Source organism: Sciurus carolinensis, chromosome 1 (assembly GCF_902686445.1).
Source record: "Sciurus carolinensis chromosome 1, mSciCar1.2, whole genome shotgun sequence".
Classification (NCBI taxonomy): Eukaryota; Metazoa; Chordata; class Mammalia; order Rodentia; family Sciuridae; genus Sciurus; species Sciurus carolinensis.
In genome coordinates this window covers 136,004,054-136,031,840 of record NC_062213.1, presented here as the reverse complement: position 1 = coordinate 136,031,840, position 27,787 = coordinate 136,004,054, and the positions used below count along the sequence as shown (strand labels likewise).

The window sequence follows — 27,787 nt, the reverse complement described above, 5'->3', positions numbered from 1 at the left end:
AGCTCCTGCAAAAATGGTGTTCAGGCTGAAGCTTATTCTGTTCTTAGTTTTGCAATTTTTGCTTGAGGTGAAAAGCTCAAGGGTAAACTTGAATAACAATGGATATGAAGATATTGTCATTGCAATTAACCCCAGTGTACCAGAAGATGAAAAACTCATTCAAAGCATAAAGGTAAGAGAAAATTTTAATATCCACATTTTTATTTCAAAACCTATCTTTACCTAGACACATACATAACACTCACACAGTTATAACTTCCCAAAGTTATTTGACAGTGTACATCATTTATGTAGTATTTATCTAAACATTCAAGGTTAATATCTGCTAGTTTTGTTTTTATTATATATTAATACTGAGTCATTCCCTTAAATAATTATTACAAGACTGAATTACTTATATTTTTTAAACTAGTAAAGCTACAAGAAAAACTTGAAAGTTGAGAAATGTCCTTATAATTTCTTAATAAAATTACCTTTATTAAGATTAAATAACTAATCTATACTTAAACCCCAGAGGCTCACTATCTTACATGTTTTTCCAGTTATTCATATTTGTTTACCTCTGGAAAATATAACATAAAAATTTTATGTATCTTATGTTAAAGAAAATATTTTCAAAATTGATTTATCTTCCCAATTTAATTTGTATAACAAAAACATCTTATATGTAACATTTTACTATCTACTATCTTCTTTGATCCTCTCAATATCCCAGTGAGGTGGTCAAGAATTGGGATTATGACTCTTGTATAAAGGAGAGAAATTAAGTGATTTGAACAGGCATACAATAAATGGCAAATTGGGTCCTGAAGTGAATATTGCTGCTGCTTTTTAAAACTTAAGTCTTTTTTTTTTTTTTTTTTTGCGGTGCTGGGGATTGAACCCAGGGCCTTGTGCTCTACCAACTGAGCTATATCCCCAGCCCAAAACTTAAGTCTTTTATGAGAAAACTCAAAATAAATCTAGCGATTTTTAACTTAACATTAAATATAATAATCTACCAAACTTTATAAACTCCCAATTTACTTAATAACCCAATCAAAAGATCCAATTTGATTAAATAAGAAACTTAACAACTAGCTCCCAGTCTTAATCACCTTTGTCTCTCATCCAGCACCCTCATATCAGCATCTTCAACTCATAATGCTGATAGCAGTTGTGGACAGGTGAAAAACCAGAGGGTTGACTTTGTTGCCTATGAAAATAAGTTTACAGACTGGAGAGATGTAATAAAATTCAGTCTATTCTTCAGTGATAGTCTTTGCAAAATACCTGGGCAAAGCAGTTTCCATTTGCTTCTTCTAGTTTGTATGCTTATTTTTATGCTTATTTCACTGTGAAACTGTTACCACAAGGTACTTTTTATCAGGAAATGGTAACTGAAGCTTCTACATACCTGTTTCATGCCACCAAAAGAAGAGTTTATTTCAGGAACATAAGCATCTTAATTCCGGTTACCTGGAAGTCAAAATCTGAGTACTTAATGCCAAAGCAAGAATCATATGACCAGGTAGGCTATTTTGTCTAGCTCCTAAACTGCTTTCTGTGGTTTTTAAAAATTCATATTATAAATTTTGGTAATTCACTAACTTAGTAATTAAACCAGAAGTAACTTTTCGTAGTGTAGATGAAAATTTCTTGCTTTTAAAATCCTTTTAAAATCCTCTTGGGATTTGTTTTCATTCATTTGTTCTGCTTTTCAAAAGGCAGATGTCATAGTTGCTGATCCTTACCTGAAATATGGAGATGATCCCTATACACTTCAATATGGACAATGTGGAGAGAAAGGACAATATATACATTTCACTCCAAACTTCCTGTTGACTGATAACATGCCTATCTATGGGCCCCGAGGTAGGGATAATTATTTTACATTTCTGTTCTTTATTCCAATAGGGGGAAAAAACACATAAAACTGTGATTAATAATATTTTTAAAGATTTTTAAGAAGAAAAAAATAGGCACTAAGATACACTTTTGTTTGGAAATATGTAAGTTATATTTAACTATTTCTTTTGTGTAATGGGTTTAATAATAAAATGAGTTGTTTATTGGTACTAACCCATTTCAACTTTTTTGATCCAATGAAAAGTGTCCATTTCTAGAGTACCTTGACTCAATTAAGTTGGTAAATAGGAAGAGTTGTACTCCATTTGTGTACAATGAATCAAAATGCAGTCTGCTGTCATGCATAATTAATAGAACAAACAATAAAAATACAAGGAAACTGTATAAAAATATTGGAACTATAAATTTATAAGTGGCAATATTCTCTCATAGGCAAAGTATTTGTCCATGAGTGGGCCCATCTTCGGTGGGGAGTGTTTGATGAGTATAATGTGGATCGACCATTCTATATTTCCAGAAAGAACACTATTGAAGCAACAAGGTATCATTGTATTAAACAACCTCAGTTTCAAATTTTTTCACTCTGAGTTTTCAATTTTCTATAGTAGACAAACAAAGGCTATCTCTCAAGTGGTTGAATGTTCAAACAGTAAATTGCAATATCCAACCTGCACCATTGTATATGTATCCAATTAATTTCTGGGGGATCCATCTGGGAATGGATCAATCAGGAATTGGGAATTATTTCAGTATTCACAGAAATTGTTCTAATGTATGTTATTGGCAGAAGAGGAAGGAAAAAACCAATCCCTAAGATATCAGAGAATTGGAATTCAATCCTATTCATTTTTTGTTCAACTTGATTCTTAACTTTAAAAAAAAAAAAGTTTAGATGTTGATAGACCTTAATTTTATTCATTTATTTATATGTGGTGCTGAGAATGACAAACCCAGTGCCTCACACATGCTGGGCAAGTGCTCTACCACTAAGCTACAACCCCAGCCCCTTGATTCATAACTTTTTAAGATGAATGGAATAAGCTGCTACAACGTCATAGTAAATATATTTTACTTTTCATTTGAAGAAAATAAGTATTTCTTATAAGGTAAGTGAGTAAATCTTTTTTTTAAGAAATATAATTCAGGGGTGGATATAAACAGGCCCTACGTATAAATAGATAATATGTTTAAACTTAAAAAAAAATCAAGCACATGGAATATTTAAAAGAGCACTGAAGAAATACAAAAATCAGTGTAATGAAGAAATAAACCTTTGAGAGAAAAAATGTATTAAAGAGGGGTGCTAGAAAAAAAAAAAAAAGCCTCTCTCTGATGCTCTGTGTTGTTTGCCTGATCTTCACTGAGCTGCCTGGAATCTTTCGCACGGACTAAGTGCTCAGCCCAGGACACTCATTCCTCCTACCCTCATGCCACAAAACTCTTCTCTTGCCCTGAAACACCTATTCATCCTTCAAATACTTCTCTAAATGTCTTTCCTTTCCCTCCATTTGCAGTTAGATGCCTTTGGGAGAGCTCCCACAGCAACATGTGTGGGTTTCTCTTAACACTTAGATCACATAGTAATTGTCCATGTCATTTGACTTTCCCCACTACTCTTCAAGATCCTTGAGGACTGTGATTGTTTTTTTAATCCCCTAGTCTTGGGTCTGCCATAAAGTCAAAGCAAAATAAGTAATGAAAAAATAAATTTTTCAAAAATGAATGAAAAACAAATGAGTATCCTTATAACCAGGTATTCAAAGTGAAAACAAATCTCTAAAACTACATTTACTAAGCTCTTATGTGTGACAGACACTTTAAGGCAGTGAATTTTTATCATATTTAGGTTCAACTTTCAGGTCAATTCTCTTGGAAGATATTACTCACCATCTCCTTTAATCCTTGAAAACAAACAAGGACTAATTTCATGAAGTTTAATAGTAACATAAAATGGGAATGCACTACATATAAGCAGATTCTTTAGAATCTCTCTCTCCCTCTCTCTCTCTCTCTCTCTCTCTCTCTCACACACACACACACACACACACACACACATTGCTACCAGTGACTTGACAGTTATTTTTATCATGCAGATCGAACGGTGTGAATGCACAAGCATTTCCATGCAGGGCTTATTTTTATTCCTTTCTTCAGTCTAGGCCATTGGTTCTCAAAATGTAAATTACAAAATGCTAGAAATATAAAGCTGTATACCACACATGCAAACTTCAAAGGACCTTAAACATAATGTTGATTTTCCTCTCCCTACTAAAAACCAATTCCTCTGTATCTTTTAACTCACTTAATTTTCACAATATCTCTGCAAGTTAGGAATTATCATCTTTAACCGAAAGCCACAAAGAGAATATTTATTGATCACAATAGTGAAGAATGAATGTTTACTAAACATAAACTGAAAACACTGTTCTCATTGAAATCTTTGGTAAATAGGGGTAGAACATTGTGTCTACTTCTGTCAAAATGGAATGTTTGTTGCTTAATCAATAGCAGTTATCACTAAGAGTAAGATTTTAGGATGTTGGTCTTTATTCCTGATTTGCTTAGTCTTCACATATAAACATAATCTATTTAATTAGATGTTCCAGTCATATTACTGGTATGAATGTGGTTTTCAATGAATGCAAGGGAGGCAGCTGTATAACAAGGCCATGCAGACGTGACTTAAAGACGGGACTGTATGAAGCAAAATGCACGTTTATTCCACACAAATCTCAGACTGCAAGAGACTCCATAATGTTCATGCAAAATCTTGACTCTGTAAGTACAGAACCCTTAGGAAAAAGTTAACTGGGAAGATGGATTTTTACTGTGAAACTATGTCTACCAATAGAAAGGAAGAAAATTACTCAGGCAATTAAGTAAAGGCCATTTTCTCCAACCTGTCAGGATGTATCTGAAAATGATCCCATCCTCTCCTTGTTAACTTGTTTCATTTATTCACCAGTAGCACTGTACTGTTCTCATTGGTGTCACATAATATATCCCTAGGTCATCCCTTCCCTCATTAACTTTTGTGAACTGTGTCAAGAGCTACAACCTTACTTTTGATTCCTCTTCTAAGAATTAGCCATACTACTTTTCTGAAGTAATTCATAATGCAGTTTGGGAAAAGATTGACATTCTAGATTTTCCATTATCTTCTCATTAAGGCATACAAAGCTATTATAAAGTAACATTGTGAAAACACATACAACTCTATCCCCACAGAAAAGATACAAGGACAGGTTCACTGGAGTCAGATAGGCTTGTTATAAATATTCCACCTATCAGTTTCAAGCTTTATCTCTGTGGGAAAACTGCTAAATCTGACATTTAATACTTTCATCTCTTTAATAGGAATTAAAACATCTACCTCACATTGTCATTGTTAGGTTATAAGGGCTAATATAAAGAGTTAGCACAGAGTTTAACACGAGAGGAATCAAAGTAAATTCAATTTTTTTATTTTTAAAGCATAATTGCTGTACTGAGCTATAGAATACAATTTATTCCTCCTAACTTTAATTTGTATCAGTTACCCAACCTCTTCCTATCTTCCATCCCCCTCTTCTTCCCAGTCTCTGTTCTATATTCTGTTTCTGTGAGATCAAGTCTTTTAGCTTCTACATATGAGTGAGATCATAAAGTATTTGTATTCCTGTGCCTGGGTATTTCACTTAATACAATATCCTTCAGCTTCATGTTGCTGAAAATGACAGGATTTCATTCTTTTTATGGCATAATAATATTCTATTGTACATATGTACACCATATTTTCTTAATCCATTTATCCATTGATGAACACTCAGGTTGACTGTATATCTTAGCTATTTTGAATAGTGCTATGATAAATAAGATTGCATATGTCTCTTTAATCTATTAATTTCATTTCATTTGGATATATACCCAGTGGTAAAATTGCAGAATCATATGATAGTTTTCTTTTTAATTTTTAAAGGAACCTCCACATTGTTTTCCATATTGACTGTGATAATTTACATTTCCACCAACAGTATATGAGAGCTCCTCTTTGTCAGCATCTTATCTGATTAATAAGGCTCCCTCCTGAAGATATTTGACACAAGTCAGGGAAGTTTACTTCAATCTTCTAATCAATAAATGCTAGCCAAGAAGTTCTTTATCTAAATACAATTTTTTTAATGTGACACAAGAGGATGATCAGAGTATGTACTACCTATTCCAAATTATACATTCCCAAAGTACCTGATTATCAGGAGACATATTCTGTCTACCTGAAACATAAATAATAATAAATGAGATTATGTAGCTGAAATATGGAGAGTAATTACATAAATATGTCTCAGAAACAGATATTTTATGATACATGTTGTCCAGAATAACACTAACTTCTAATTACCATATCACAGATTAAATATGTTGCATAGAATTTTTATCAAGAGCATAAGTTAAGACCCAGGAGAGACATGATATAAAATATTGAACATTCAAATTCATGACTTCCTTTCCATAACCTTTATCATTCCTACTTCATGCCCAGAACTCTGTTAGGAGCTAGAAATGAAGAAATCATTAAAGATGACTGTCCTTGAGGAATTCAGTTTAGTGCTAAGTGTATAGATACAAGAAAAAATACAAACGACACAAAGTAGAAAGAGATACAGAGATATGAACCAAATGTTGAGAGTAGCAACCATCCCCAACTGGAGATCCAAAAATGGTTTCTGACGGGATAGGTTTTGAGCTGGGATTTGAAAAGAATGAGTATGAATTTTCCAGAGCAGGAAGGGAAAAAGTTTTCTATGCAAAGAAACAGATTTACAAAAGCAAAGAATGGAATAAAGCAAGGGTTGCACAAGTTGCACATTATCTAAATTAAAGAATTCAACATTTACTAGAACAAATCTCAAGTACATAGCAGAAAAGAACTTAAGAAGTACCTTTTTCTAATTATATAAAATTACCATTCATGTTAGTGGAGAACCTAGTGAAAGTTTCTGGCATATTTTAGGGACAGAAAGAAGTTCTATGGTAAAAGCAAAGGATACATAGTAAGAGTCAGAAAATTTGGTTGAAGCAAGAAAAGAAGACCTATGAACCTAAGGGGTTTGGGTTTTGTCTTCTCAGTTTTATATTGGTGATGTAATAAACTTAATTCTTTAAGGAACGTAGTTTTACTAATTGTGAAGAATAGGATGTCATGAGTGAGAGGAAGTGAGGCAGGGAGATCAGTTGGAAGGCCAAGGCAATAGGCAGGTAAGGGACTTGAATAAAGGCAGTGGCAGTGGTAGAGGAAAGGTTTGATAGGCATTTCACAACAGCTAGAATTGATCATGAATCACTGCTTTAATTGCAAACTGTAAGTTTCTCCCATCTAATATAACCCCCCTTGGGAGATGTAAATCAGAGCCATATCAGAAACTAATTTAAATTTAAAATTTATCTTAAAATTTAGATAAAAGGTATTCAAAGTTAATAATTTAGTTCTTCTAAAAAAAGAATTTACAACCGCAGTCTTTAAATTGAGAGGGCATTAGAAAATGACACTATTAAAAGTAGTTCTTAGATGTTAAGGTTGCAAGATGATTTCCTTCCTGAACACTGCACTAGTTTATGAGAACTTTTTTTAAGTTATTAAGTCTTCAAAACTTGAAGGATTTTCACAGATTCTATGGTACTAAAACCTCCACTAGCAGAGTTATTGGATACAATTCACCATTTGCTATTAAAAGACAATTACATTCCTCATTTCTCCCTATACCTTCATTGCTTTTTTAGAGCTATTATTTTGTCAAAACTCATCAGAGTGAGTAAGAATTCAAATTGTTAGAATACCTGTTCGCAAGTTTTTCACTCAATTGTGAAGGCAATTAAAGAAGGTCATTTTCTATACTCCATTTTTAAGAAACAGTTCAAAATTACCATAAACCAACACTCTCTCTTTTTCTTTAAACTTAAGACTTGAACTTTACAAAATCTGGAAAGGAAAGCAAGAAGCTAACAAGCAGGTGTGCAAGCTGCCACCATCCTCCACTGACATGATCTACTTATACCTAAAAGAATCACCAAAAACTTTACAGTATATGTTGATGGCTTTACCTTACTTCTACCCCTTCAAGTATGCAAAATAGATATCAGAATATTTTATTATGAAGAAATCTTTCACTGTCAAAAGATAAAATCTATGGAGGATGTATTTGGCAGCTAACTGCATATTTGGAAAGGAATGTGATATTTCACAAGTTATTGCAATATTGTCTTCTAATTGATTTCTTTCCAGGTAACTGAATTTTGCACAGCAAAAACACACAACACAGAAGCTCCAAACCTACAAAACAAAATGTGCAATCACAAAAGTACATGGGATGTAATCAAGGACTCTGATGACTTTCAGAAGGCATCTCCCATGACAGGAACAAATCTACCACCTCATCCTACATTTTCATTGCTCAAATCCAAACAGCGAGTAGTCTGTTTGGTACTTGATAAATCTGGAAGCATGGATACAGTAAGACAGTTTTTCTAACTCTTAAATACTTAATAGAAATACAAATTTATGTTCTTTTAAATTTTAGTATAATGATTTTATAAAAATAAGTACTAGAAGATAATGTTAAAAATATTGTTACATTAAGGTTAATAGATTATGGATAATTTTTATTTCTTAACTTTTAGTTCTAACCAAATATAAATTCCCACCATTGAACATGTCATTCCTATAAAAATTTCAATCTTTTTTTCCTTTTTAAAAATGTGAGTATATTTTATATAATGTTTTGTAATCTGCTTTTTTTTTTTTACATTATATACATTAAACATTCCACATGTCATGTGGAATATGTTTTCAGGAGTTTTTTGTTTGGGGGAGTTTTTTTGGCAGTACTGGGGATTAAACTTAGGGCATCACACACACTGAGCTTTATCCCTAGCCCTTCATGACATAATTTTTAATGGTTGTGCCATAGCTATATACACACACATACACACACATATACATAAACAAAACATAAATTTAGTCAAACAATTCCCTATTGTTGGACATTTTGGAGATTTTCAACTTGCTATAAAAATATATTGCAATGAACATCTTCATGTACATTTTTAAATTATTTCCTTTAAAAATATTCCTGAATTTATAACTTTAATAAATTGTATAGACTTTTAAGGTTTTTATAAGTATAATGATTGATTTTTTAAGATTTTAATTTTTTAATAAAATGAAACAGTTAAATTTTAAAATCTATCAATTAATTTTTATCATGATCTATGGCCCTTAAAAAACTTTGCCTTTCTATATTCTGTATTTTTAAAGATTCAGTTGTTAATATATCTTTTTCTTACAGGTAGACCATCTTGTCTCAACTCGTCTCCTTTGAATGAATCAAGCAGCAGAATTGTATTTAATTCAAATTATTGAAAAGGGATCTATGGTTGGAATGGTCACATTTGATAGTACTGCTGAAATCCAAAATAATCTAATAAAAATAACTGATAATAGCACTTATCTAAAGCTCACTGCAAATCTGCCTAAAATCGCTAGTGGTGGAACTTCAATTTGCAATGGACTCAAAGCTGGATTCCAGGTAAAATTATTTTTAATTTAATATCATTTGCTATTTACTATTGTTTATAATTTTGTCCATTTATCTTTGAACAAGGGTCATGAGTTCATATGTTCCTCATTTAATAACATTCTGACCTGAGTGAGGTAAATCATTTATGGGAGGTTCCACCAATAACTTCCTGAGGTGCTAAGTGGCACTGGGGAGTGGATAAGTAAGGGGAAAGAAATCCAGTGGGCACAATCATCATGATCTTATTGCCATTGTTTTGGCATGGTCATATTCCAAATTTCTATGAGTGGAAAGCAATATCATTGGGGGATTGTGGAAAGGGAGATAAGTAACATTTTTATATTATGGATAAAGAAAGCCCCTGTTCATCAATTTAAACTGACATTTAAAAATCAAAGAAGAGTAGTTCCTCAAGCAGTATAGGACATATGAACATAAAATCCAAGGAACATAAGGTGAAAGTTTAGTGAAAACAAAATTATGAACCAAAAAAATTAGGTGCAATTTTTTAAAAATATTTTTTAGATGTTGATAGTCCTTTATTTTATTCATTTATTTATATGTGGTACTGAAGATCAAACCCAGTGCTAGGCAGATGCCCCAGCCCCAATTAGGTACAATTTTAAAAACAATAAATAAACAGAAGGAATACTAGCAGAGTAAAGGGAGGGGAGGCCAGGGAAGAGAGGAAGTGAGGGAAAGTGGAATTACTTTTGAAATAGAGAGAATTATATTGCATGCATGTATGAATATGTCAGAATGAACCCCACTATTATGTATAATACACTAATAAAAACATTTTTTAAAAGGAGGTGCACCTTTTGAGTACTATACTAAATTGCCTCTAGTATCATTTGAATTTCTTCCAACCTAAATTACTTTCCACTTAAGCCTACTTATTGTCATGTTTTAAGTCACAAAAACAGAAAACTACTTTCTTCACTGATTCCCTTCCCTCAGTTAAAGTGGTCAGTGCTATTTTTATCAAGACCACTAATTAATCCCATATCTTAACTTCCATTATGGTACCTATTTGTCTTAAAGCCCATTGGCTTAAGAATTCTGGAATCCTGGCTTTATTATTTTATTAACTAAATGGCCTTGGGTAACTGAACTAAGAAAGTCTATTTCCTCAACCCAGGTCACGTGGGCATAAATAGTGCCTAACTCATTTATTTGTGGGAATTTTATAAGATAAATAAATTCTGAAATTTATTATGAAAATTATCATAATTCTTATTATATGTCTATTCTAAAATATGACAAGTACCATATATTGGGAATATGTCAAAATGTTCATGCATACTGCTCCATTTTTTTTTCTTAATATATTTTTGCATGTTTCTTATATTTTAACCACAAAGTCTATGGCTGAATATATTATGCTAAATCACATTCAAAGTTATAAATAGTTCTTTCTCACTTACATGCTGAAACCATATTAATACATAAAAGCATTTTACTTAACAAAATCATAACAATAGTTGCTAGATTTTTTATACTATATATTACCTATTTAAATCCCTTGCATGCATGATTTTATATCCTTACTATTACTTTTTGAGTGGGGCAATATTCTGCACATAAAGAAACTGAAGTTCAATTATTAATTGCCATAAAATTATATAAATGTTTGTATACCTCCAAACTTTATATGTTGGAACATAATTCTCAAAGTAATATTAAGAGGTGGGACCTTGGGAAAAGAAAGTGATTAACTCATGTGGGCAGACTCTACCCCCATGGATGAGATTAACATCCTTATAAAAGAATTTAAAACCGAGCCTGGTGGGGCACACCTATAATCCCAGCAACTCTAGAGGCTGAGGCAGTAGGATGGCCAGTCTCAGCAATTTAGCAAGGCCGAGACCCTATCTCTAAATAAAATATTTTTAAAAGGGCTGAGGATGCGGCTCAGAAGCTAAATGCCCCTGGGTTCACACCCCCCTACAAAAAAAATTTTTTTTAATTAAAAAGAAAAAAAGAAACTGAGGTTTAGAGTATTCAAACTTTTCTCAAGGTCATACAGTCAATAATTACCAGTTATATGATTCAAAACTTGATCATTCTGATTCTAGAGTCTGTAAACTTATCCTTACACTAACCTATTTATAGAACTTTGTGTGTGTGTGTGTGTGTGTGTGTGTGTGTGTGTTTAAGTCTTGAGAAAGACTAAATACTAGTTACTCTGATAAGCAAATGGCAGAATTGGAATTTACTTTCAAGGTATCTAATGCCAAAGTTCTTAGCTAATACTCTAGGTAGAAATCAGGAAAAGATAGAAAAAAAAAAAAAAAAAAAGTCCCATGCAGTGGCACATGCCTATAATCCCAGGGGCTTAAGAGGTTGAGACAGAATAATCACAAATTCAAAGCCAGCCTTAGCAATTTAGTGAGACCCTGTCTCAAAATAAAAATGGCTGGAGATATGATTCAGTGGTTAAGTACTCCAGGATTTAAAAAAAAAAGAAGAAAGAAAGAAAATATTTGTGTTATTTGTTAACTCTATGAACTTCCTTCTTTATGGTGAATCAAATTTTTTTCTGAGACATCGTAAGATCCTATAGTGATAATCAAATAAAATTAAAAAGGCACATACCACATCATTTAACCTTGCATACCCACTATTTGTAATGATTTTACAGGTACTATTTAATCTGCAGGCTTCCAGAGCTGCCTGGGTATCTAGTCTCTATCCCAAGTATCTTTTCAGATAATAATAACAGTGGCTAATGTTCACTGAGTACTTAGTATGTGCCAGGAATTGTTCTAAGTGTTTTATTCTTCCTCTCTGGGATATCAGGAGTATGTATATTAGAGAGTTAGAAGTTGTTGAGACTAGTTTGAAAATCTATCCATTACAGTCATTTCCACACACCAGTCATGCTGGAAAAATAATACAAAAAAAATTCTTTGGCCTACTCTGATGCATAAGACTAAAGACTTCTCTAAGACTAGAAAATAGCTTTATTCTTAATTTAAATGTATTCAGAAATAACATTCTATAATTAAAAACCTGGCATTTCACTATTAGGCAATTACCTACAGTAACCAGAGTACTTCTGGTTCTGAAATCATACTACTAACAGATGGGGAAGATGATGCAATAAACTCATGCTTTGAGGACGTCAAACAGAGTGGTGCAATCATCCACACCATTGCTCTGGGACCTTCTGCTGCCAAAGAGCTGGAGGCCCTGCCAAATATGACAGGTAAACCTTTGGTATATTATTTGCATAGAAAATCAATTTCTAATCTCTGCCATTTCAAAGGCTCTTTCTCCCTAAATAGTAAAGCTACTCAAAATTTTCCTATCTTAATCTTTATCCCTTCCTTGTCCATTAAATTAAGCTCCTCTCCCCCTCCTCTAGTTCTTCATATATCAGCTTCTCAAATTATTCAATATTTGTTATCTTCATACATTCCTCACCTACTTTCTGTCACTACCACTAAACAGAAACTGCTTTCTCTATGGCTACTCAACTGACAGTCCAAAATTATTGCTCAATTCCAAAATTCCATTCAATCCCACAGTAAAAATTTAGAAGTTCCTATTCTATAGAAGAGGAAATAATAACCTAAAAACTGCAAGTGGGTATTAACCGAAGAGTGAGATAACTGGGTCAAAAGGTGGGTCCATTCCAAGTTTTCTTAGGATTCTCCATACTGCTTTCCAGAGTGGCTGCACCAATTTGCAACTCCACCAGCAATGTAAAAGTGTGCCTTTTTCCCACATCCAAGCCAACATCTATTATTGTTTGTGTTCTTGATAACAGCCATTCTAATTAGAGTAAGATGAAATCTTAGAATTGTTTTAATTTGCATTTCTCTAATTACTAGAGATGTTGAACACTTTTTCATATATTTATTAACTGCCTGTGTGTCTTCTTCTATAAAGTGTCTGTCCAGTTCCTTGACCCATTTGTAGATTGGGTTCTTTGTAATTTTGGTGTAAAGTTCTATAAGTTCTTTAAAAACTTTCAAGATAAGCACTCCATCTGAAGTGCATGTGGAAAAGATTTTCTCCCACTCTGTAGACTCTCTCTTCACATTCTTGATTGTATCCTTTGCCGAGAAAAAGCTTTTTAGTTTGAGTCCATCCCATTTATTGATTCTTGCTTCAATTTCTTGTGCTTTGGGAGTCCTGTTGAGGAAGTCTGATCCTAAGCTAACATGATGAAGATTCAGCCCTACTTTGTCTTCTATTAGGTGCAGGGTCTCTGGTCTAATTCCTAAGTCATTGATCCATTTTGAGTTGAGTTCTGTGCAGGGTGAGAGATAGAGGTTTAATTTCATTTTACTGCATATGGGTTTGCAGTTTTGTCAGCACCATTTGTTGAACAGGCTATCTTTTCTCCATTGTATGTTTTTGACTCCTTTGTCTAGTATAAGGTGACTGTATTTATGTGGTTTTGTCTCTGTGTCTTCTATTCTGTACTATTGGTCTGCCTGTCTATTTTGGTGCCAATACCATGCTGGTTTTTTTGGTTGTTTTTTTTTAATTTATTTACTTTTTTTTATTGTAAACAAATGGGTACATGTTGTTTCTCTATTTGTACATGGAGTCAAGGCATAACATTTGTGTAATCATAAATTTACATAAGGTAATGTTGTTTGATTCATTCTGTTATTTTTTCCCTTCCCCCCCACCCCTCCCACCCCTCTTCTCCCTCTATACAGTCCTTCCTTCCTCCATTCTTACCACCTTCCTTAACCCTAACCCTAAACCTAACCCTAACCCTAACGCTAACCCCTCCCACCCTCCATTATATGTCCTCATCCGCTTATCAGCGAAATCATTCGTCCTTTAGTTTTTTGAGATTGGCTTATCTCACTTAGCATGATATTCTCCAATTTCATCCATTTGCCTGCAAATGCCATAATTTTATCATTCTTTATTGGGTTCTTTGTAATTTTGGTGTAAAGTTCTATAAGTTCTTTAAAAATTTTCAAGATAAGCACTCCATCTGAAGTGCATGTGGAAAAGATTTTCTCCCACTCTGTAGACTCTCTCTTCACATTCTTGATTGTATCCTTTGCCGAGAAAAAGCTTTTTAGTTTGAGTCCATCCCATTTATTGATTCTTGCTTCAATTTCTTGTGCTTTGGGAGTCCTGTTGAGGAAGTCTGATCCTAAGCCAACATGATGAAGATTCAGCCCTACTTTGTCTTCTATTAGGTGCAGGGTCTCTGGTCTAATTCCTAAGTCATTGATCCATTTTGAGTTGAGTTCTGTGCAGGGTGAGAGATAGTTCTGTGCAGGGTGGTATATATATGCCACAGCTTCTTTATCCATTCATCAATTGAAGGACATCTAGGTTGGTTCCACAGTCTGCTATATTGAATTGAGCAGCAATGAACATTGATGTGGCTGTATCTCTGTAGTATGCTGATTTTAAGTCCTTTAGGGTACAGGCCAAGGAGTGGGATAGCTGAGTCAAATGGTGGTTCCATTCCAACCTTTCTGAGGAATCTCCATACTGCTTTCCAGAGTGGTTGCACTAATTTGCATCCCCACCAGCAATGTATGAGTGTACCTTTTCCCCCACATCCTCACCAACACCTGTTGTTGCTTGTATTCTTGAAAATCGCCATTCTAATTGGGGTGAGATGGAATCTTAGGGTAGTTTTGATTTGCATTTCTCTTATTACTAGAGACGTTGAACATTTTTTCATATATCTGTTGATTGCTTGTACATCTTCTTCTGTGAAGTGTCTGTTCACTTCCTTAGCCCATTTGTTGATAGGATTATTTGTATTCTTGGTGTAAAGTTTTTTGAGTTCTTTATAGATTCTGGAAATTAGCGCTCTATCTGAAGTATGATTGGCAAAGATATTCTGTAGGCTCTCTCTTCACATTACTGATAGTTTCCTTTGCTGAGAGAAAGCTTTTTAGTTTGAATCTATCCCAGTTATTGATTCTTGCTTTTATTTCTTGTGCTATGGGAGTCCTGTTAAGGAAGTCTGATCCTAAGCCAACAAGTTGAAGATTTGGACCTACTTTTTCTTCTATAAGATGAAGGGTCTCTGGTCTGATTCTGAGGTCCTTGATCCATTTTGAGTTGAGTTTTGTGCAGAGTGAGAGATAGGGGTTTAATTTCATTCTGTTGCATATGATTTTCCAGTTTTCCCAGCACCATTTGTTGAAGAGACTATCTTTTCTCCATTGTATATTTTTGGACCCTTTGTGTAGTATGAGAAAATTGAATTTATTTGGGTTTGTGTCCATGTCCTCTATTCTGTACCATTGATCTACCTGTCTATTTTGGTACCAATACCATGCCGTTTTTGTTACTATTGCTTTGTAGAAGAGTTGAAGATCTGGTATTTTGATACCCGCTGCTTCACTCTTTCTACTGAGGATTGATTTAGCTATTCTGGGTTTTTTATTCTTCCAGATGAATTTCATAATTGCTTGCTCTATTTCTGTAAGGTACATCATTGGGATTTTAATTGGAATGGCATTGACTCTGTACAGCACTTTTGGTAGTATGGCCATTTTGACAATATTAATTCTGCCTATCCAAGAACATGGGAGATCTTTCCATCTTCTAAGGTTTTGTTTAATTTCTTTCTTTAGTGTTCTGTAGTTCTCATTGTAGAGGTCTTTCACCTCTTTTGTGAGATTGATTCCCAAGTATTTTATTTTTTTCCAGGCTATTGTGAATGGGGTAGCTTTCCTAATTTCTCTTTCTGAAGATTCATCACTTATGTATAACAATGCATTGGATTTATGAGCATTGATCTTGTAACCTGCTACTTTACTGAATTCACTTTATGAGTTGTAAAAGTTTTCTGGTGGAATTTCCAGGTTCCTCTAAATATATAATCCTGTCATCAGCGAACAGGGATAGTTTGAGTTCTTCTTTTCCAATTCGTATCCCTCTAATTTCTTTGGTTTGTCTAATTGCTCTGGTTAGAGTTTCAAGGATGATGTTGAATAGAAGTGGTGAAAGAGGGCATCCCTGCCTTGTTCCAGTTTTTAGGGGGAATGCTTTCAGTTTTTCACCATTTAGAATGATATTGGCCATGGGCTTAGTGTAGATGGCCTTTACAATGTTAAGGAATGCTCCCACTACCCCAATTTTTTCTAGTGTTTTGAGCATGAAGGGATGCTGTATTTTATCGAATGCTTTTTCTGCATCTATTGAAATAATCATGTCATTCTTAACTTTAAGTCTGTTGATATGGTGAATGACATTTATTGATTTCCGGATGTTGAACCAACCTTGCATCCCTGGGATAAAACCCACTTGATCGTGGTGTACTATCTTTTTAATATATCTTTGTATGTGATTTGCTAAAATTTTGTTGAGAATTTTTGCGTCGATGTTCATTAAGGATATTGGTCTGAAATTTTCTTTCCTCGATGTATCTCTGTTTAGTTTAGGTATCAGGGTGATATTGGCTTCATAGAATGAGTTTGGGAGGGTTCCCTCCTCTTCTATTTCATGGAATACTTTGAGAAGTATTGGAATGAGCTCTTCTTTAAAGGTTTTGTAGAACTCGGCTGAAAACCCATCTGGTCCTGGACTTTTCTTTGTTGGTAGGCTTTTGATGACTTCTTCTATTTCATTGCTTGAAATTGGTTTATTTAAGTTGTGTATATCCTCCTCGTTCAGTTTAGGTAATTCATATGTCTCTAGAAACTTGTTCATGTCTTCGAGGTTTTCTGTTTTGTTGGAGTATAGATTTTCAAAATAGCTTCTAATTATGTTTTGTATTTCATGTGTGTCTGTTGTGATATTTCCATGTTCCTTCTGAATTTTAGTAATTTGAGTTTTCTCCCTCTTTCTCTTTGTTAGGGTGGCTAAGGGTTTATCAATTTTGTTTATTTTTTCAAAGAAACAACTATTTATTTTGTTAATTTTTCCAATTGTTTCTTTTGTTTCAATTTCGTTGATTTCAGCTCTGAGTTAACTATTTTCTGTCTTCTACTACTTTTGGTGTTGGTCTGTTCTTCTTTTTCTAGGGCTTTGAGCTGTAGTGTTAAGTCATTTATTTGTTGATTTTTACTTCTTTTGTTGAATGCGCCCCATGAAATAAATCTTCCTCTAAGTACTGCTTTCATAGTGTCCCAGAGATTTTGATATGATGTGTCTTTGTTCTCGTTTACTTCTAAGAATTTTTTATTTCCCTCCTGATGTCTTCTGTTATCCATTCATCATGTAATAGCATATTATTTAATCTCCAGGTATTGGAGAAGTTTCTGTTTTTTATTCTGTCTTTCATTTCTAATTTCAATCCATTATGATCTGATAGAATACAAGGTAGTATTCTCTATCTTCTTGTATTTGCTAACAGTAACTTTGTGGCATAAAATATGGTCTACTTTAGAGAAGGATCCATGTGCTGCTGAGAAAAAAGTGTATTCATTCTTTGTTGGATGGTATATTCTATATAAGTCTGTTAAGTCTAAATTGTTGATTGTGTTATTGAGATCTATAGTTTCTTTATTCAATTTTTGTTTGGAGGATCTATCCAGTTGTGAGAGAGGTGTGTTAAAATCGCCTAGTATTATTGTGTTGTGGTCTATTTGATTTCTGGAATTAAGAAGGATTTGTTTGATGTACATGGATGAGCCAATGTTCGGGGCATAGATATTTATGCTGATTTATGTCTTTATTTATTTATGTCTTGCTGATTCATGCTGTTTTTGTTACTATTGCTCTGTAGTATAGATTAATGTCTGGTATTGTGATACCTCCTGTTTCACTTTTTCTATTCGGGATTGTTTTGTCTATTTGAGTTCTCTTGTTCTTCCAGATGAAGTTCATGATTGCTTTCTCATTTCTATGAGGAATGTCATTGGGATTTTAATTGGAATTGCATTGAATCAGTATAGTGCCTTTGGTAGAATGGTCATTTTGACAATGTTAATTCTTCCTATCCAAGAACATGGGAAATCTTTCCATCTTCAAAGGTTTTCTTCAATTTCTTTCTTTAATGATCTGTAGTTTTCATTGTAGAAGTCTTTCACCTCTTTTGTGAGATTAATTCCCAAGTATTTTTTTTTTGAGGCTACTGTGAATGGAGTGGTTTTCCTAATTTCTCTTTCAGAGGATTCATCACTTATGAAGAGAAATGCATTAGATTTATGCATATTGATTTTATATCCTGCTACTTTGCTGAATTCATTTATTAGTTCTAGAAGTTTCCTAGTGGAGTTTTTGGATCTTCTAAATATAGGATCATGTCATCAGCAAATAGTGATAGCTTTAGTTCTTCTTTTCCTATTTGTATCCCTTTAATTTCTTTGGTCTGTCTAATTGCTCTGGCAAGTGTTTCAAGGGCAATGTTGAATAGAAGTGGTGAAAGAGGGCATCCCTGTATTGTTCCAGTTTTTATAGGGAATGCTTTCAGTTTTTCTCCACTAAGAATGATGTTGGCTGTGGGCTTAGCATAGATAGCCTTTACGATGTTGAGGTATGTTCCTACTATTCCTATTTTTTCTAGTGTTTTAAGCATGGAGGGGTGCTATATTTTATCAAATGCTTTCTCAGCATCAATTGAAATAATCATGTGATTCTTAACTTTAAGTCTATTGATGTGGTGAATTACATTTATTGATTGCCAGATGTTGAACCAACCTTGCATCCTTGGGGTAAACCCCACTTGATCATGGTACATATCTTTTTAATATATTTTTGTATGCAATTTGCCAATATTTTGTTAAGTATTTTTGCATGTATGTTCATCAGGGATATTGGTCCAAAGTTTTCTTTCCTTGATGTGTCTTTGTCTGGTTTTGGTATCAGAGTGATACTAGCCTCATAGAATGAATTTGGAAGGGTTCCCTCCTTTTCTATTTCCTGAAATACTTTGAGGAGTATTAGTAACAGTTCTTCTTTAAAGGTCTTGTAGAATTCGGCTGAGAATCCATCTGGTCCTGGTCTTTTCTTGGTTGGTAGACTTTTGATGGCTTCTTCTATTTTGGTGCTTGAAATTGATCTGTTTAGATTGTGTACGTCTTCCTGATTCAGTTTGGGAGGATCATATGTCTCTAAAAATTTGTCAGTGTCTTCAATATTTTCTATTTTGTTGGAGTGTACCTTTTCAAAGTAGCTTCTAATTATCTTATGTATTTCAGTGGTGTCTGTTGTGATCTTTCCTTTTTCATCACAAATTCCAGTAATCAGCAAACTACAGTAGCAGCCACATCAATGTTTATAGCAACTCAGTTCACAATAGCTAGATTGTGGAACCAACCTAGATGCCCTTCAACAGATGAATGGATAAAGAAACTCTGGTGCATATACACAATGGAATACTATTCAGCCATAAAGAAGAATAATATTATGGCATTTGCACATAAATGGATGGAATTGGAGAATATCATGCTAAGTGAAATAAGCCAAGCCCAAAAAACCAAAGGCCGAATGTTTTCCCTGATAAGTGGAGAATGATATATAATGGTGGTGGGGGGAGGAGAATGAGAAAATAATGGGGGAACTTTAGAATATGTAGAAGAAAATGACAGGGAGGGGGGTATGAAAAATGGTAGAATGAGACAGACATCATTACCCTATGTACATGTATGATTACATGAATGGTATGAATCCATATTGTGTAGAACCATAGAAACGAAATGATGTACCCCATTTTTGTACAATGAATCAAAATGTAGTCTGTAAAAATTTTAAAGTTAAATAAAAATACAATAATTTTTTTAAAAAAATAAAAAAATTAAAAATTTTTTTTTAATTTAAAAAAGAGAAAAAAAAACCTGCAAATGATTTGCCCAAGGACACAGTTAAAGTGCTGATTACCCATTCAGGCCTCTTTTCATCATCCCACCCTATTCCCATCTCACAAAATCCTGCCAAATCTGTTTGGAATATTTGTGTATTTCCCCTCTTTAGTTAGTCCTGCTACTACATTCTAATCCAACCCTGACAACCTCCTGCTTAGGCTACTTCAATAATCTTCCAGCTGGCCTTCCTGCCATTTATTAACTCAATAAATATGAATTGTCACATTTTTAGCAGTCACCTGTGTTAATTCTCTCTTCCTTAACTCCTATATTATTTATCTTTGCAATTAATCAGTTTTTACTTTATTCTAAACTGTCATTCTCTGATTGTTTCAATATGTTTTAGAGTCAATTAGAACATAAGCAACTGGTTCATAAGAACTATATTAAGTTTCATTTTTATAACATTATTTAGTGCTTAGACCAGCTGTGACATGCACCTACATTTGAAGAGAGTTTTGTATTAAAAACAATAAGACTTGGTTTATTCTTTAACTTATTCTTCATTCTAACTTATTTATTTTGAGTAAGGTTTTAGTTATTGTAGGATTACAGTTGGAATTATACACTGAGTAGTTCATGAATTTCTTGGAAATTCATCTTTTATAAGTTTAAGAAGAAATGTAAAATTGATTTTAAAGTATACTGATGACTGCAGAATAACAAATATGATTTTCCCATTTAAAAAAAATCCATTTTAGGAGGACTTCGTTTTTATGCCAATAAAGACATAAATGGACTTATTGATGCTTTCAGTAGAATTTCATCTAGAAGTGGCAACATCTCTCAACAGGCTCTTCAGGTCGGTATACAAAGAAAATCCTTTGCTTTCTCACGAGCAAAGAATAAATTTGTTTTTCTAATTACTTTTTTATTTATCTTTTAATTTTTTACAGACTGCATTTTGATTCATTGTACACAAATGGGGTACATGATTTCGTTTCTATGGTTGTACACAATGTAGATTCATACCATTCATGTAATCATACATGTACATAGGGTAATGATGTCTGTCTCATTCCACATTTTTCATACCCTATTTTCCTGATTATTAACTCTTCTTTCTCTAATAAATAACTCTTTTGCCTAAAAATTTATCAGGTATGTGGAAGAAAAACATCTTTACTATGTTTGCTTTTCCACGACACTTACAGTCATTCTCTTCCATTCTTCCATTCTTCATAATTATATATGCTTTTATTTGAAAAACTCTTTAATTTTCAATTACTTTAATTGAACTCTTTTTTGTGTATGTTGCACTGGGGATGAAACCCAGGGCTTCATGCATGCTAGGCGAGTGCTCTACCATTGTGCCACATACCCACTCCTTTTTTTTTTTTTTTTTTAATCTCACTTAGTTTTTAATCAGATTATCTGTTTTATGTTATAGTTTTAATATAATTATAAAAGCATTTAAAACTAACAAAATATTCAAATTCTGTTCTTGAAAGAGATGTCTTTAATCCCCAATTAACCATAAATCTCTATTATCTGCTCAGTTCCAGAGTCTAAGCAACTCTTTTTTTTTATTGTAAACAAATGGGATACATGTTGTCCCACTCCTTTGTTGAAATATTAAAACCAAATTTAAAATTACTTTGAACTGAATAAACTTTGAAATTCTATCACCTATAATAACAAATGGGTTTTATGTCTCTCTTTTATTTATGTAACAGTTGGAAAGTAAAGCCTTGAATATTACAGGAAGGGAATGGATAAATGGTACAGTGCCTGTGGACAGTACAATTGGAAATGACACTTTCTTTGTTGTCACCTGGAGAAGACAAAAACCAGAAATTATTCTTCAGGATCCAAAAGGGAAAAAGTATAAGACCCCAGATTTCAAAGATGATAAGCTAAATATTCAGTCTGCCCGACTTCAAATACCAGATATTGCAGAGGTATGTCTATTTCCACCATGTTTTTAAAAATATTTTTAGATGTTGATAGACCTTTATTTTATTCATTTATTTATATATGGTGCTGAGAATCAAACCCAGTGCTTCATACATGCTAGGCAAATGCTCTACCACTGAACTACAACTCCAGCCCATGTTTTTGCCATGTTTTATTAAATCAATTTCTATGTAAAAAAAAAATAAAGATAACATCTTATATGCTGTAGATACCAAAATAGTGACAGATAATCTGTCATAAAAAATGTCAAATAGAATAGAGATTCATACTCATACTATTTGCAAGTTTATAAAATCAGATATTAAATCATTATTATTACTCTGCTTAAATTTCTAAATAATTTTACATCCCAAAGAAAGAAGAAGGAAATTATTACCAAAACTCTCAAAGAAATTTTCTTTTTCAGATAGGCACTTGGACCTACAGCCTTCTAAATAATCATCCCAACCCTCAATTGCTAACAGTGACAATGACCACTCGAGCAAGAAGTCCAACCACACTCCCAGTAATTGCAACTGCTCACATGAGTCAAAACACAGCACATTACCCTGGCCCGATGATTGTTTATGCACGAGTCAGTCAAGGGTTTCTGCCTGTTCTGGGAGTCAATGTAACAGCCATTATAGAAACTAAAGATGGACATCAAGTAACATTGGAGCTCTGGGACAAGGGTATAGGTAATAGAAATCTGCATTAACTTCCATTGAACTTGAAATTCTCCTACAGGATTCCATGACTGAGAAGTCAATGTTTCCTGTGTATGCTTATGAATTATATTTTAAAGTGCATTAAATTTAAATTGCAATTGTCAGTAATCTTGACAAAGCATAGACATAGCATATTTATCTTCTTTAAATTTCATGAACAGTTTTATTTTACTCCTGGAATTTAGGAGTGCAACTGTTCTCCATTTTCATTAGTGTCAATGTTTCACATATGCTTTCTCCAGCATATTTTCCTTATTATGATTAGCTTATTTTATGAACTAGCTAATATTAATTGAATGCCTACCACAAATTATACTTTTTTCCAAAATCACCAGGTTAGAAAGTGGCCAAGCCAAGCTTTGAACCAAAACATTCTGATTCCAGGGTTCATGTACTTAAAACACTGTGCTAAACTACCTCCCAAATTGCTGATATCAATAGTGCTCATAAATGGTTATAATTGTCCTTTTTACTTTACTGAATAGCTAATTATTGTATTTCAATATCAAGGTGCTGATACTGTGAAAAATGATGGCATCTACTCAAGGTATTTTACAGATTACCATGGAAATGGTAGATACAGTTTAAAAGTGCATGTTCAGGCAAGAAAAAGCACAGCTAGACTAAGTTTAAGACGACAACCCAACAAGGCTCTGTATATACCTGGCTATGTTGAAAATGGTAAGTACCATTAAATTAGAAATGTGTCACTTATTACCTAAATTTCAAATGGCAAACATTGAAAATATAATGTACTATGGAAAAACCTATGTACTTAACTCTGTAATCATCTGTATATTTCAAAATGCTGAGCAAGCAAAGATGAATAAAACAAGAGCTATAAATATGAATAAAATAATCCTTGTCCTCAAAGAATTTGAGACAAGTAATAGAGAAAAATAGGATAAAAGATAGTTTTAACATAGCATGCCTCCTTATTCATTTCAAATAATATTAAAATTTTTTTCCTCTAAAATCTGTCACTTTTTTAATATCTGCTATCAATCAACATTAATCTTCTTCAGTTGCAAGATCAGTTTACAAGATAAAGAGTAGACATGGTAAAATGAAAACTTTTTAAATTAATTTTTTTGCTGGGGGGGTGTCGGTAGGTAAAATTACACTGAACCCACTTAGACCTGAAGTCAAAGATGATGTGGCAGAAGCCAAAGTGGAAGAGTTCAGCAGACTTACCTCTGGAGGGTCATTTACTGTATTAGGAGTACCTCCCAAAGGTAACCAAACTCATGTGTTCCCACCTGGTAAAATTGAAGACCTTGAGGCTGAGTTTAAAGGAGATCATATTCAACTTTTATGGACTGCTCCGGGCAACATCCTTGATAAAGGAAAAGGTAAGTAAGTTCAATACTAATTTTAAAATATACTAAAGAAATACCATTGGTTTTAATTTGCTGAGAATTTCCATTTACAAATAATAATTATGGAGTGTCTACTATAGGCCAGTATTTATTTATTTTCAGATGTGAGAACTAAAGCTCCAAGAAATAATGAACTAGCCCAAGTCACTTCTATATTTAGTAACAGAATTCTAAACCAGTCTTGTCAGATACCTATTGTGCCAAAAACCCTTTCACAATTTGAACCATCTTTAAATTACTTTGAGAAAACTGAGCTAACAGTTTTCTACTGCATTCTTTTCCCCCTAACAAGGGAAATTTTCTTAAGTATTTCCATACTTGCACAATTTTATTCATTTATTGAGTTTTCAAACACTATTAAATTCCTAGAAACAATCTCAACTATCAATAATCAACTGAGTATAGAAGACACACAAGTAGACAGATAATTTCATATAGTGAAATAAGAGAGAGGCTGTTATGAACACAGAATGATATGGCATCTCTTTGGTGGGCTACAAATGTCCAGTTGATATTAGGATCACAGGGTATATATTTTAAAAGGCTTATTATCAGGGGCAACTATCCCAGATCTGAGTCTTGAATAATGAGACTAGCAGGCTAAGTCAGGTGAAGATGTCCCATTGAGAGATGTTCATGTGCAAAGAAACTCACTAGTTCAGGAGATTTGGCCATGGAAGTTATATAAAGTTCAAGGCGAAAGAATCTCATTTACTCCAAGTTCCTAATAATAAATTGCTCTAATTTCAAAAAATTTATATTACTTCTATCTTTGCTTTAAATTTAGCTGAATTCAATCAGTATTTATTAAATATCTACCATATTCCAGTATTAAGAAACTAGTAGATTTTTATATTATAAAGTGAATCTTGCTACTTCCCCTATAAGGGGAAAATGAAAGCAGTATTTAATGTTGATATACATTCTATCTCAAGGTCTGTCAGTGCTGAAACACCATATAGTCAGTACTCTTTCTCTTGAGTTACAATAAAACCCTTACTATAGTAAGGGTCTCGAAATAAAGATGCTTTTTAATCTTATACTAACTTATACAGCATTTTCAAAGATGTATTACTTTTTTATCATTATTATACCAGGGAGGAAAATCTTTCACAAAAGGCAGAGAAAATATAAGACAGTCAAAAACAAATCTTTTGTACTTCAATATTGAAAACTCTTACTGTGACAACTTCTAAAATACATTATTTTCTCATGATGTGATTGTTAAACATAGCAAAAGCAAATTAAATTAAAAATACCAATACTTCCACTGGAAAATCACAAGTGAAATTACATAATCAAATATTTAGTTCTAAATTCAATTCAGGAAAGACCAAACCTTCACTAAGATTTTGTTCTTAATAAATGTCCCTCACGCTTATTATAGGAACTATAGTTAGGAGTAATGCATTACTTATGAACACTGAGATAGAAGTGGGATCTAATCACCCTCTTTTCTTATGACAAATAGGAAGAGGTAAAAGTAGCTGTCACATGTTACCTTCAGACATTACAAAAGTAAGGTAGTAGCAGTATCTTAAAGAATAAATTAACATCTATATAATCTGAAATGAAGCACTTAAATCCAATGGGACACAATTACATACCTGTCAAATATGTAAATTAGGCCAGGTGATCTCAAAATTACTAAAACAAGTAGATATAATTCTAGTATTTTATGATACATCATTTCAAGTATCAAAAACTGTAGTGTTGGACAATAATTAAGGTGATCAAATGCATGCCCATTACAATACCAGGTACCCTAGATAATACAAAAGAAGTATAAAAAATAGTCTTTGAGCCAGGCACAATGGTGATACTTGTAGTACCAGTTACTTGGGAGGCTCAAGCAGCAGGATCACTTGAGTCTAAAAGTTTTAATATCAGCCTGGGCAACACTCTAATTCAAAAAAGAAAAAAAAAAACTTTGCCCTTAGAATAATAGGATCTCATCTGAATGAAAAATTGAACCTCCACATAACAACCTGGAAAACTCCATTCCATGTAATACAAGTTTATGGAAGACAATAGTTATGGAAGACAAGTGCATAAAATACTTGACCAAGACTTCATGAGAACTTGGTCCCCGGTTGGACCTAAAAAAATGAATATAAATTGCATCTAGGGAGAGGGAAGCACATTGCAGGAAGAGAAGGAAACAAACTACATGATCAAGGTCAAGAAATAAAAACTTCACAATGGAACATCAGAATTAAAGTAAGAGACTCGTACATAGATCCACCTTAATGAAACATGGGGTTTGTGTGAAGAACGGTAGAATGGATTGATTAGACCTATCTATTGAGAAATTGTTGAATAGAAGGCTTGACTGGGAAAAAAACTGAATCAAAGTTATTCTTTGTACACTTGAAATATCTTCAACATTTCCTGAAGACATAGTCTTCATATCAAAAAATGACATTTGATGTTTTATTCTCATATTTCAGAATGTTAGAAGATATTTTATGTCAATTACTGGTACATATCTAAAAGCAGTGTAGCATGAAACATTTATGTAGGCCTCCTGCTTTCCTTTCTTTAATAGTTATAATAGCTAATATTTCAAACATTCATTAATGTTTAGTAAATTGTGCTAAACACTTTCCATGTATTATCATTTACAATTCTCACCACTTGAATAACAGGCACTCAATAAATCCTTATTGAGCAAATCAAATTATTAAGTCACTATTATACAGATGAGACAAGAAAAGTTAATTTTTTTTCTTCTTGTTATTATACAGTTCAAGAATAGTAGAATTCTGTTCCTAATAAGGGTCTGCCTAGCTTTTGAGCACATATTTAGTTAGTACAAATTGCAATCTCTGCCTCATTTTGCTCTTTATCCTTATCTTTTTTTCCTTCTCTATTTATCTTCTTTCTCACTCCCAATATTCCCTCTTTCAACTAAATAAGAAATAACACAAATGCAAGGTACTGAAGGTCTTTACCATATTTGAACATTATTGTGTTTCTTGTTCTAAATTAAAAAGTGAACTCAATTCTATGTATTTCTCTTTCTGAAAAGAAATCTAGATGCTGGCTTTGCAAGTACTGCATGATATTTAATTAAAATTTCCTATGATTAGATAACTATACATAAGAAACTGTTCATATATTTGTCCTAAAAATAAAGAAGATGGAATAACCAGACAAAAACGATATTTGAGATTTCCACAACTAAAACCTACTGTGAATTTCTGATGGCCACTAAACATAAGGCAGTGTGACAGCAGTAAAGCACCCTGGTTATTTTAAAAGACATGAAGTATGTGTTTTGTTTTTCAGCTAACGGCTACAATATAAGGATAAGTGAATGTTTCCTGGATCTCCAAAAAGATTTTGGCAATGCTTCTTCAGTAAATACTTCTGCTCTAATACCTAAGGAGGCTGGCTCAAAAGAAATTTTTGAATTTAAACCAGAACCTTTTAAAATAGAAAATGGCACCAAGTTCTATATTGCAATTCAAGCAATCAATGAAGCCAATCTTACCTCAGAGATTTCTAACATTGCACAAGCAATCAAGTTTATTCCTCCACAGGAAACTAGCATCCCAGCTTTGGGTACCAATATCTCTGCACTCAGTATGGTTATTTTTGGATTAGCTGCTATTTTATCTGTACTTTAA

The 27,787-nt window shown here is 33.1% G+C and overlaps 1 protein-coding gene across 1 annotated transcript; it reads left to right on the top strand.

Moving 5' to 3' along the window:
- The first annotated feature begins 13 nt into the window (after positions 1 to 13).
- Positions 14 to 27,787, top strand: LOC124963915 (calcium-activated chloride channel regulator 1-like). Its single transcript, XM_047523646.1, is given in 14 exon segments — positions 14 to 172; positions 1,370 to 1,510; positions 1,707 to 1,854; positions 2,281 to 2,389; positions 4,446 to 4,626; positions 8,108 to 8,335; positions 9,171 to 9,410; positions 12,435 to 12,612; positions 20,854 to 20,954; positions 21,829 to 22,053; positions 22,476 to 22,746; positions 23,287 to 23,457; positions 23,889 to 24,128; positions 27,447 to 27,787. Coding segments are annotated over 14 exon segments (2,733 nt in total).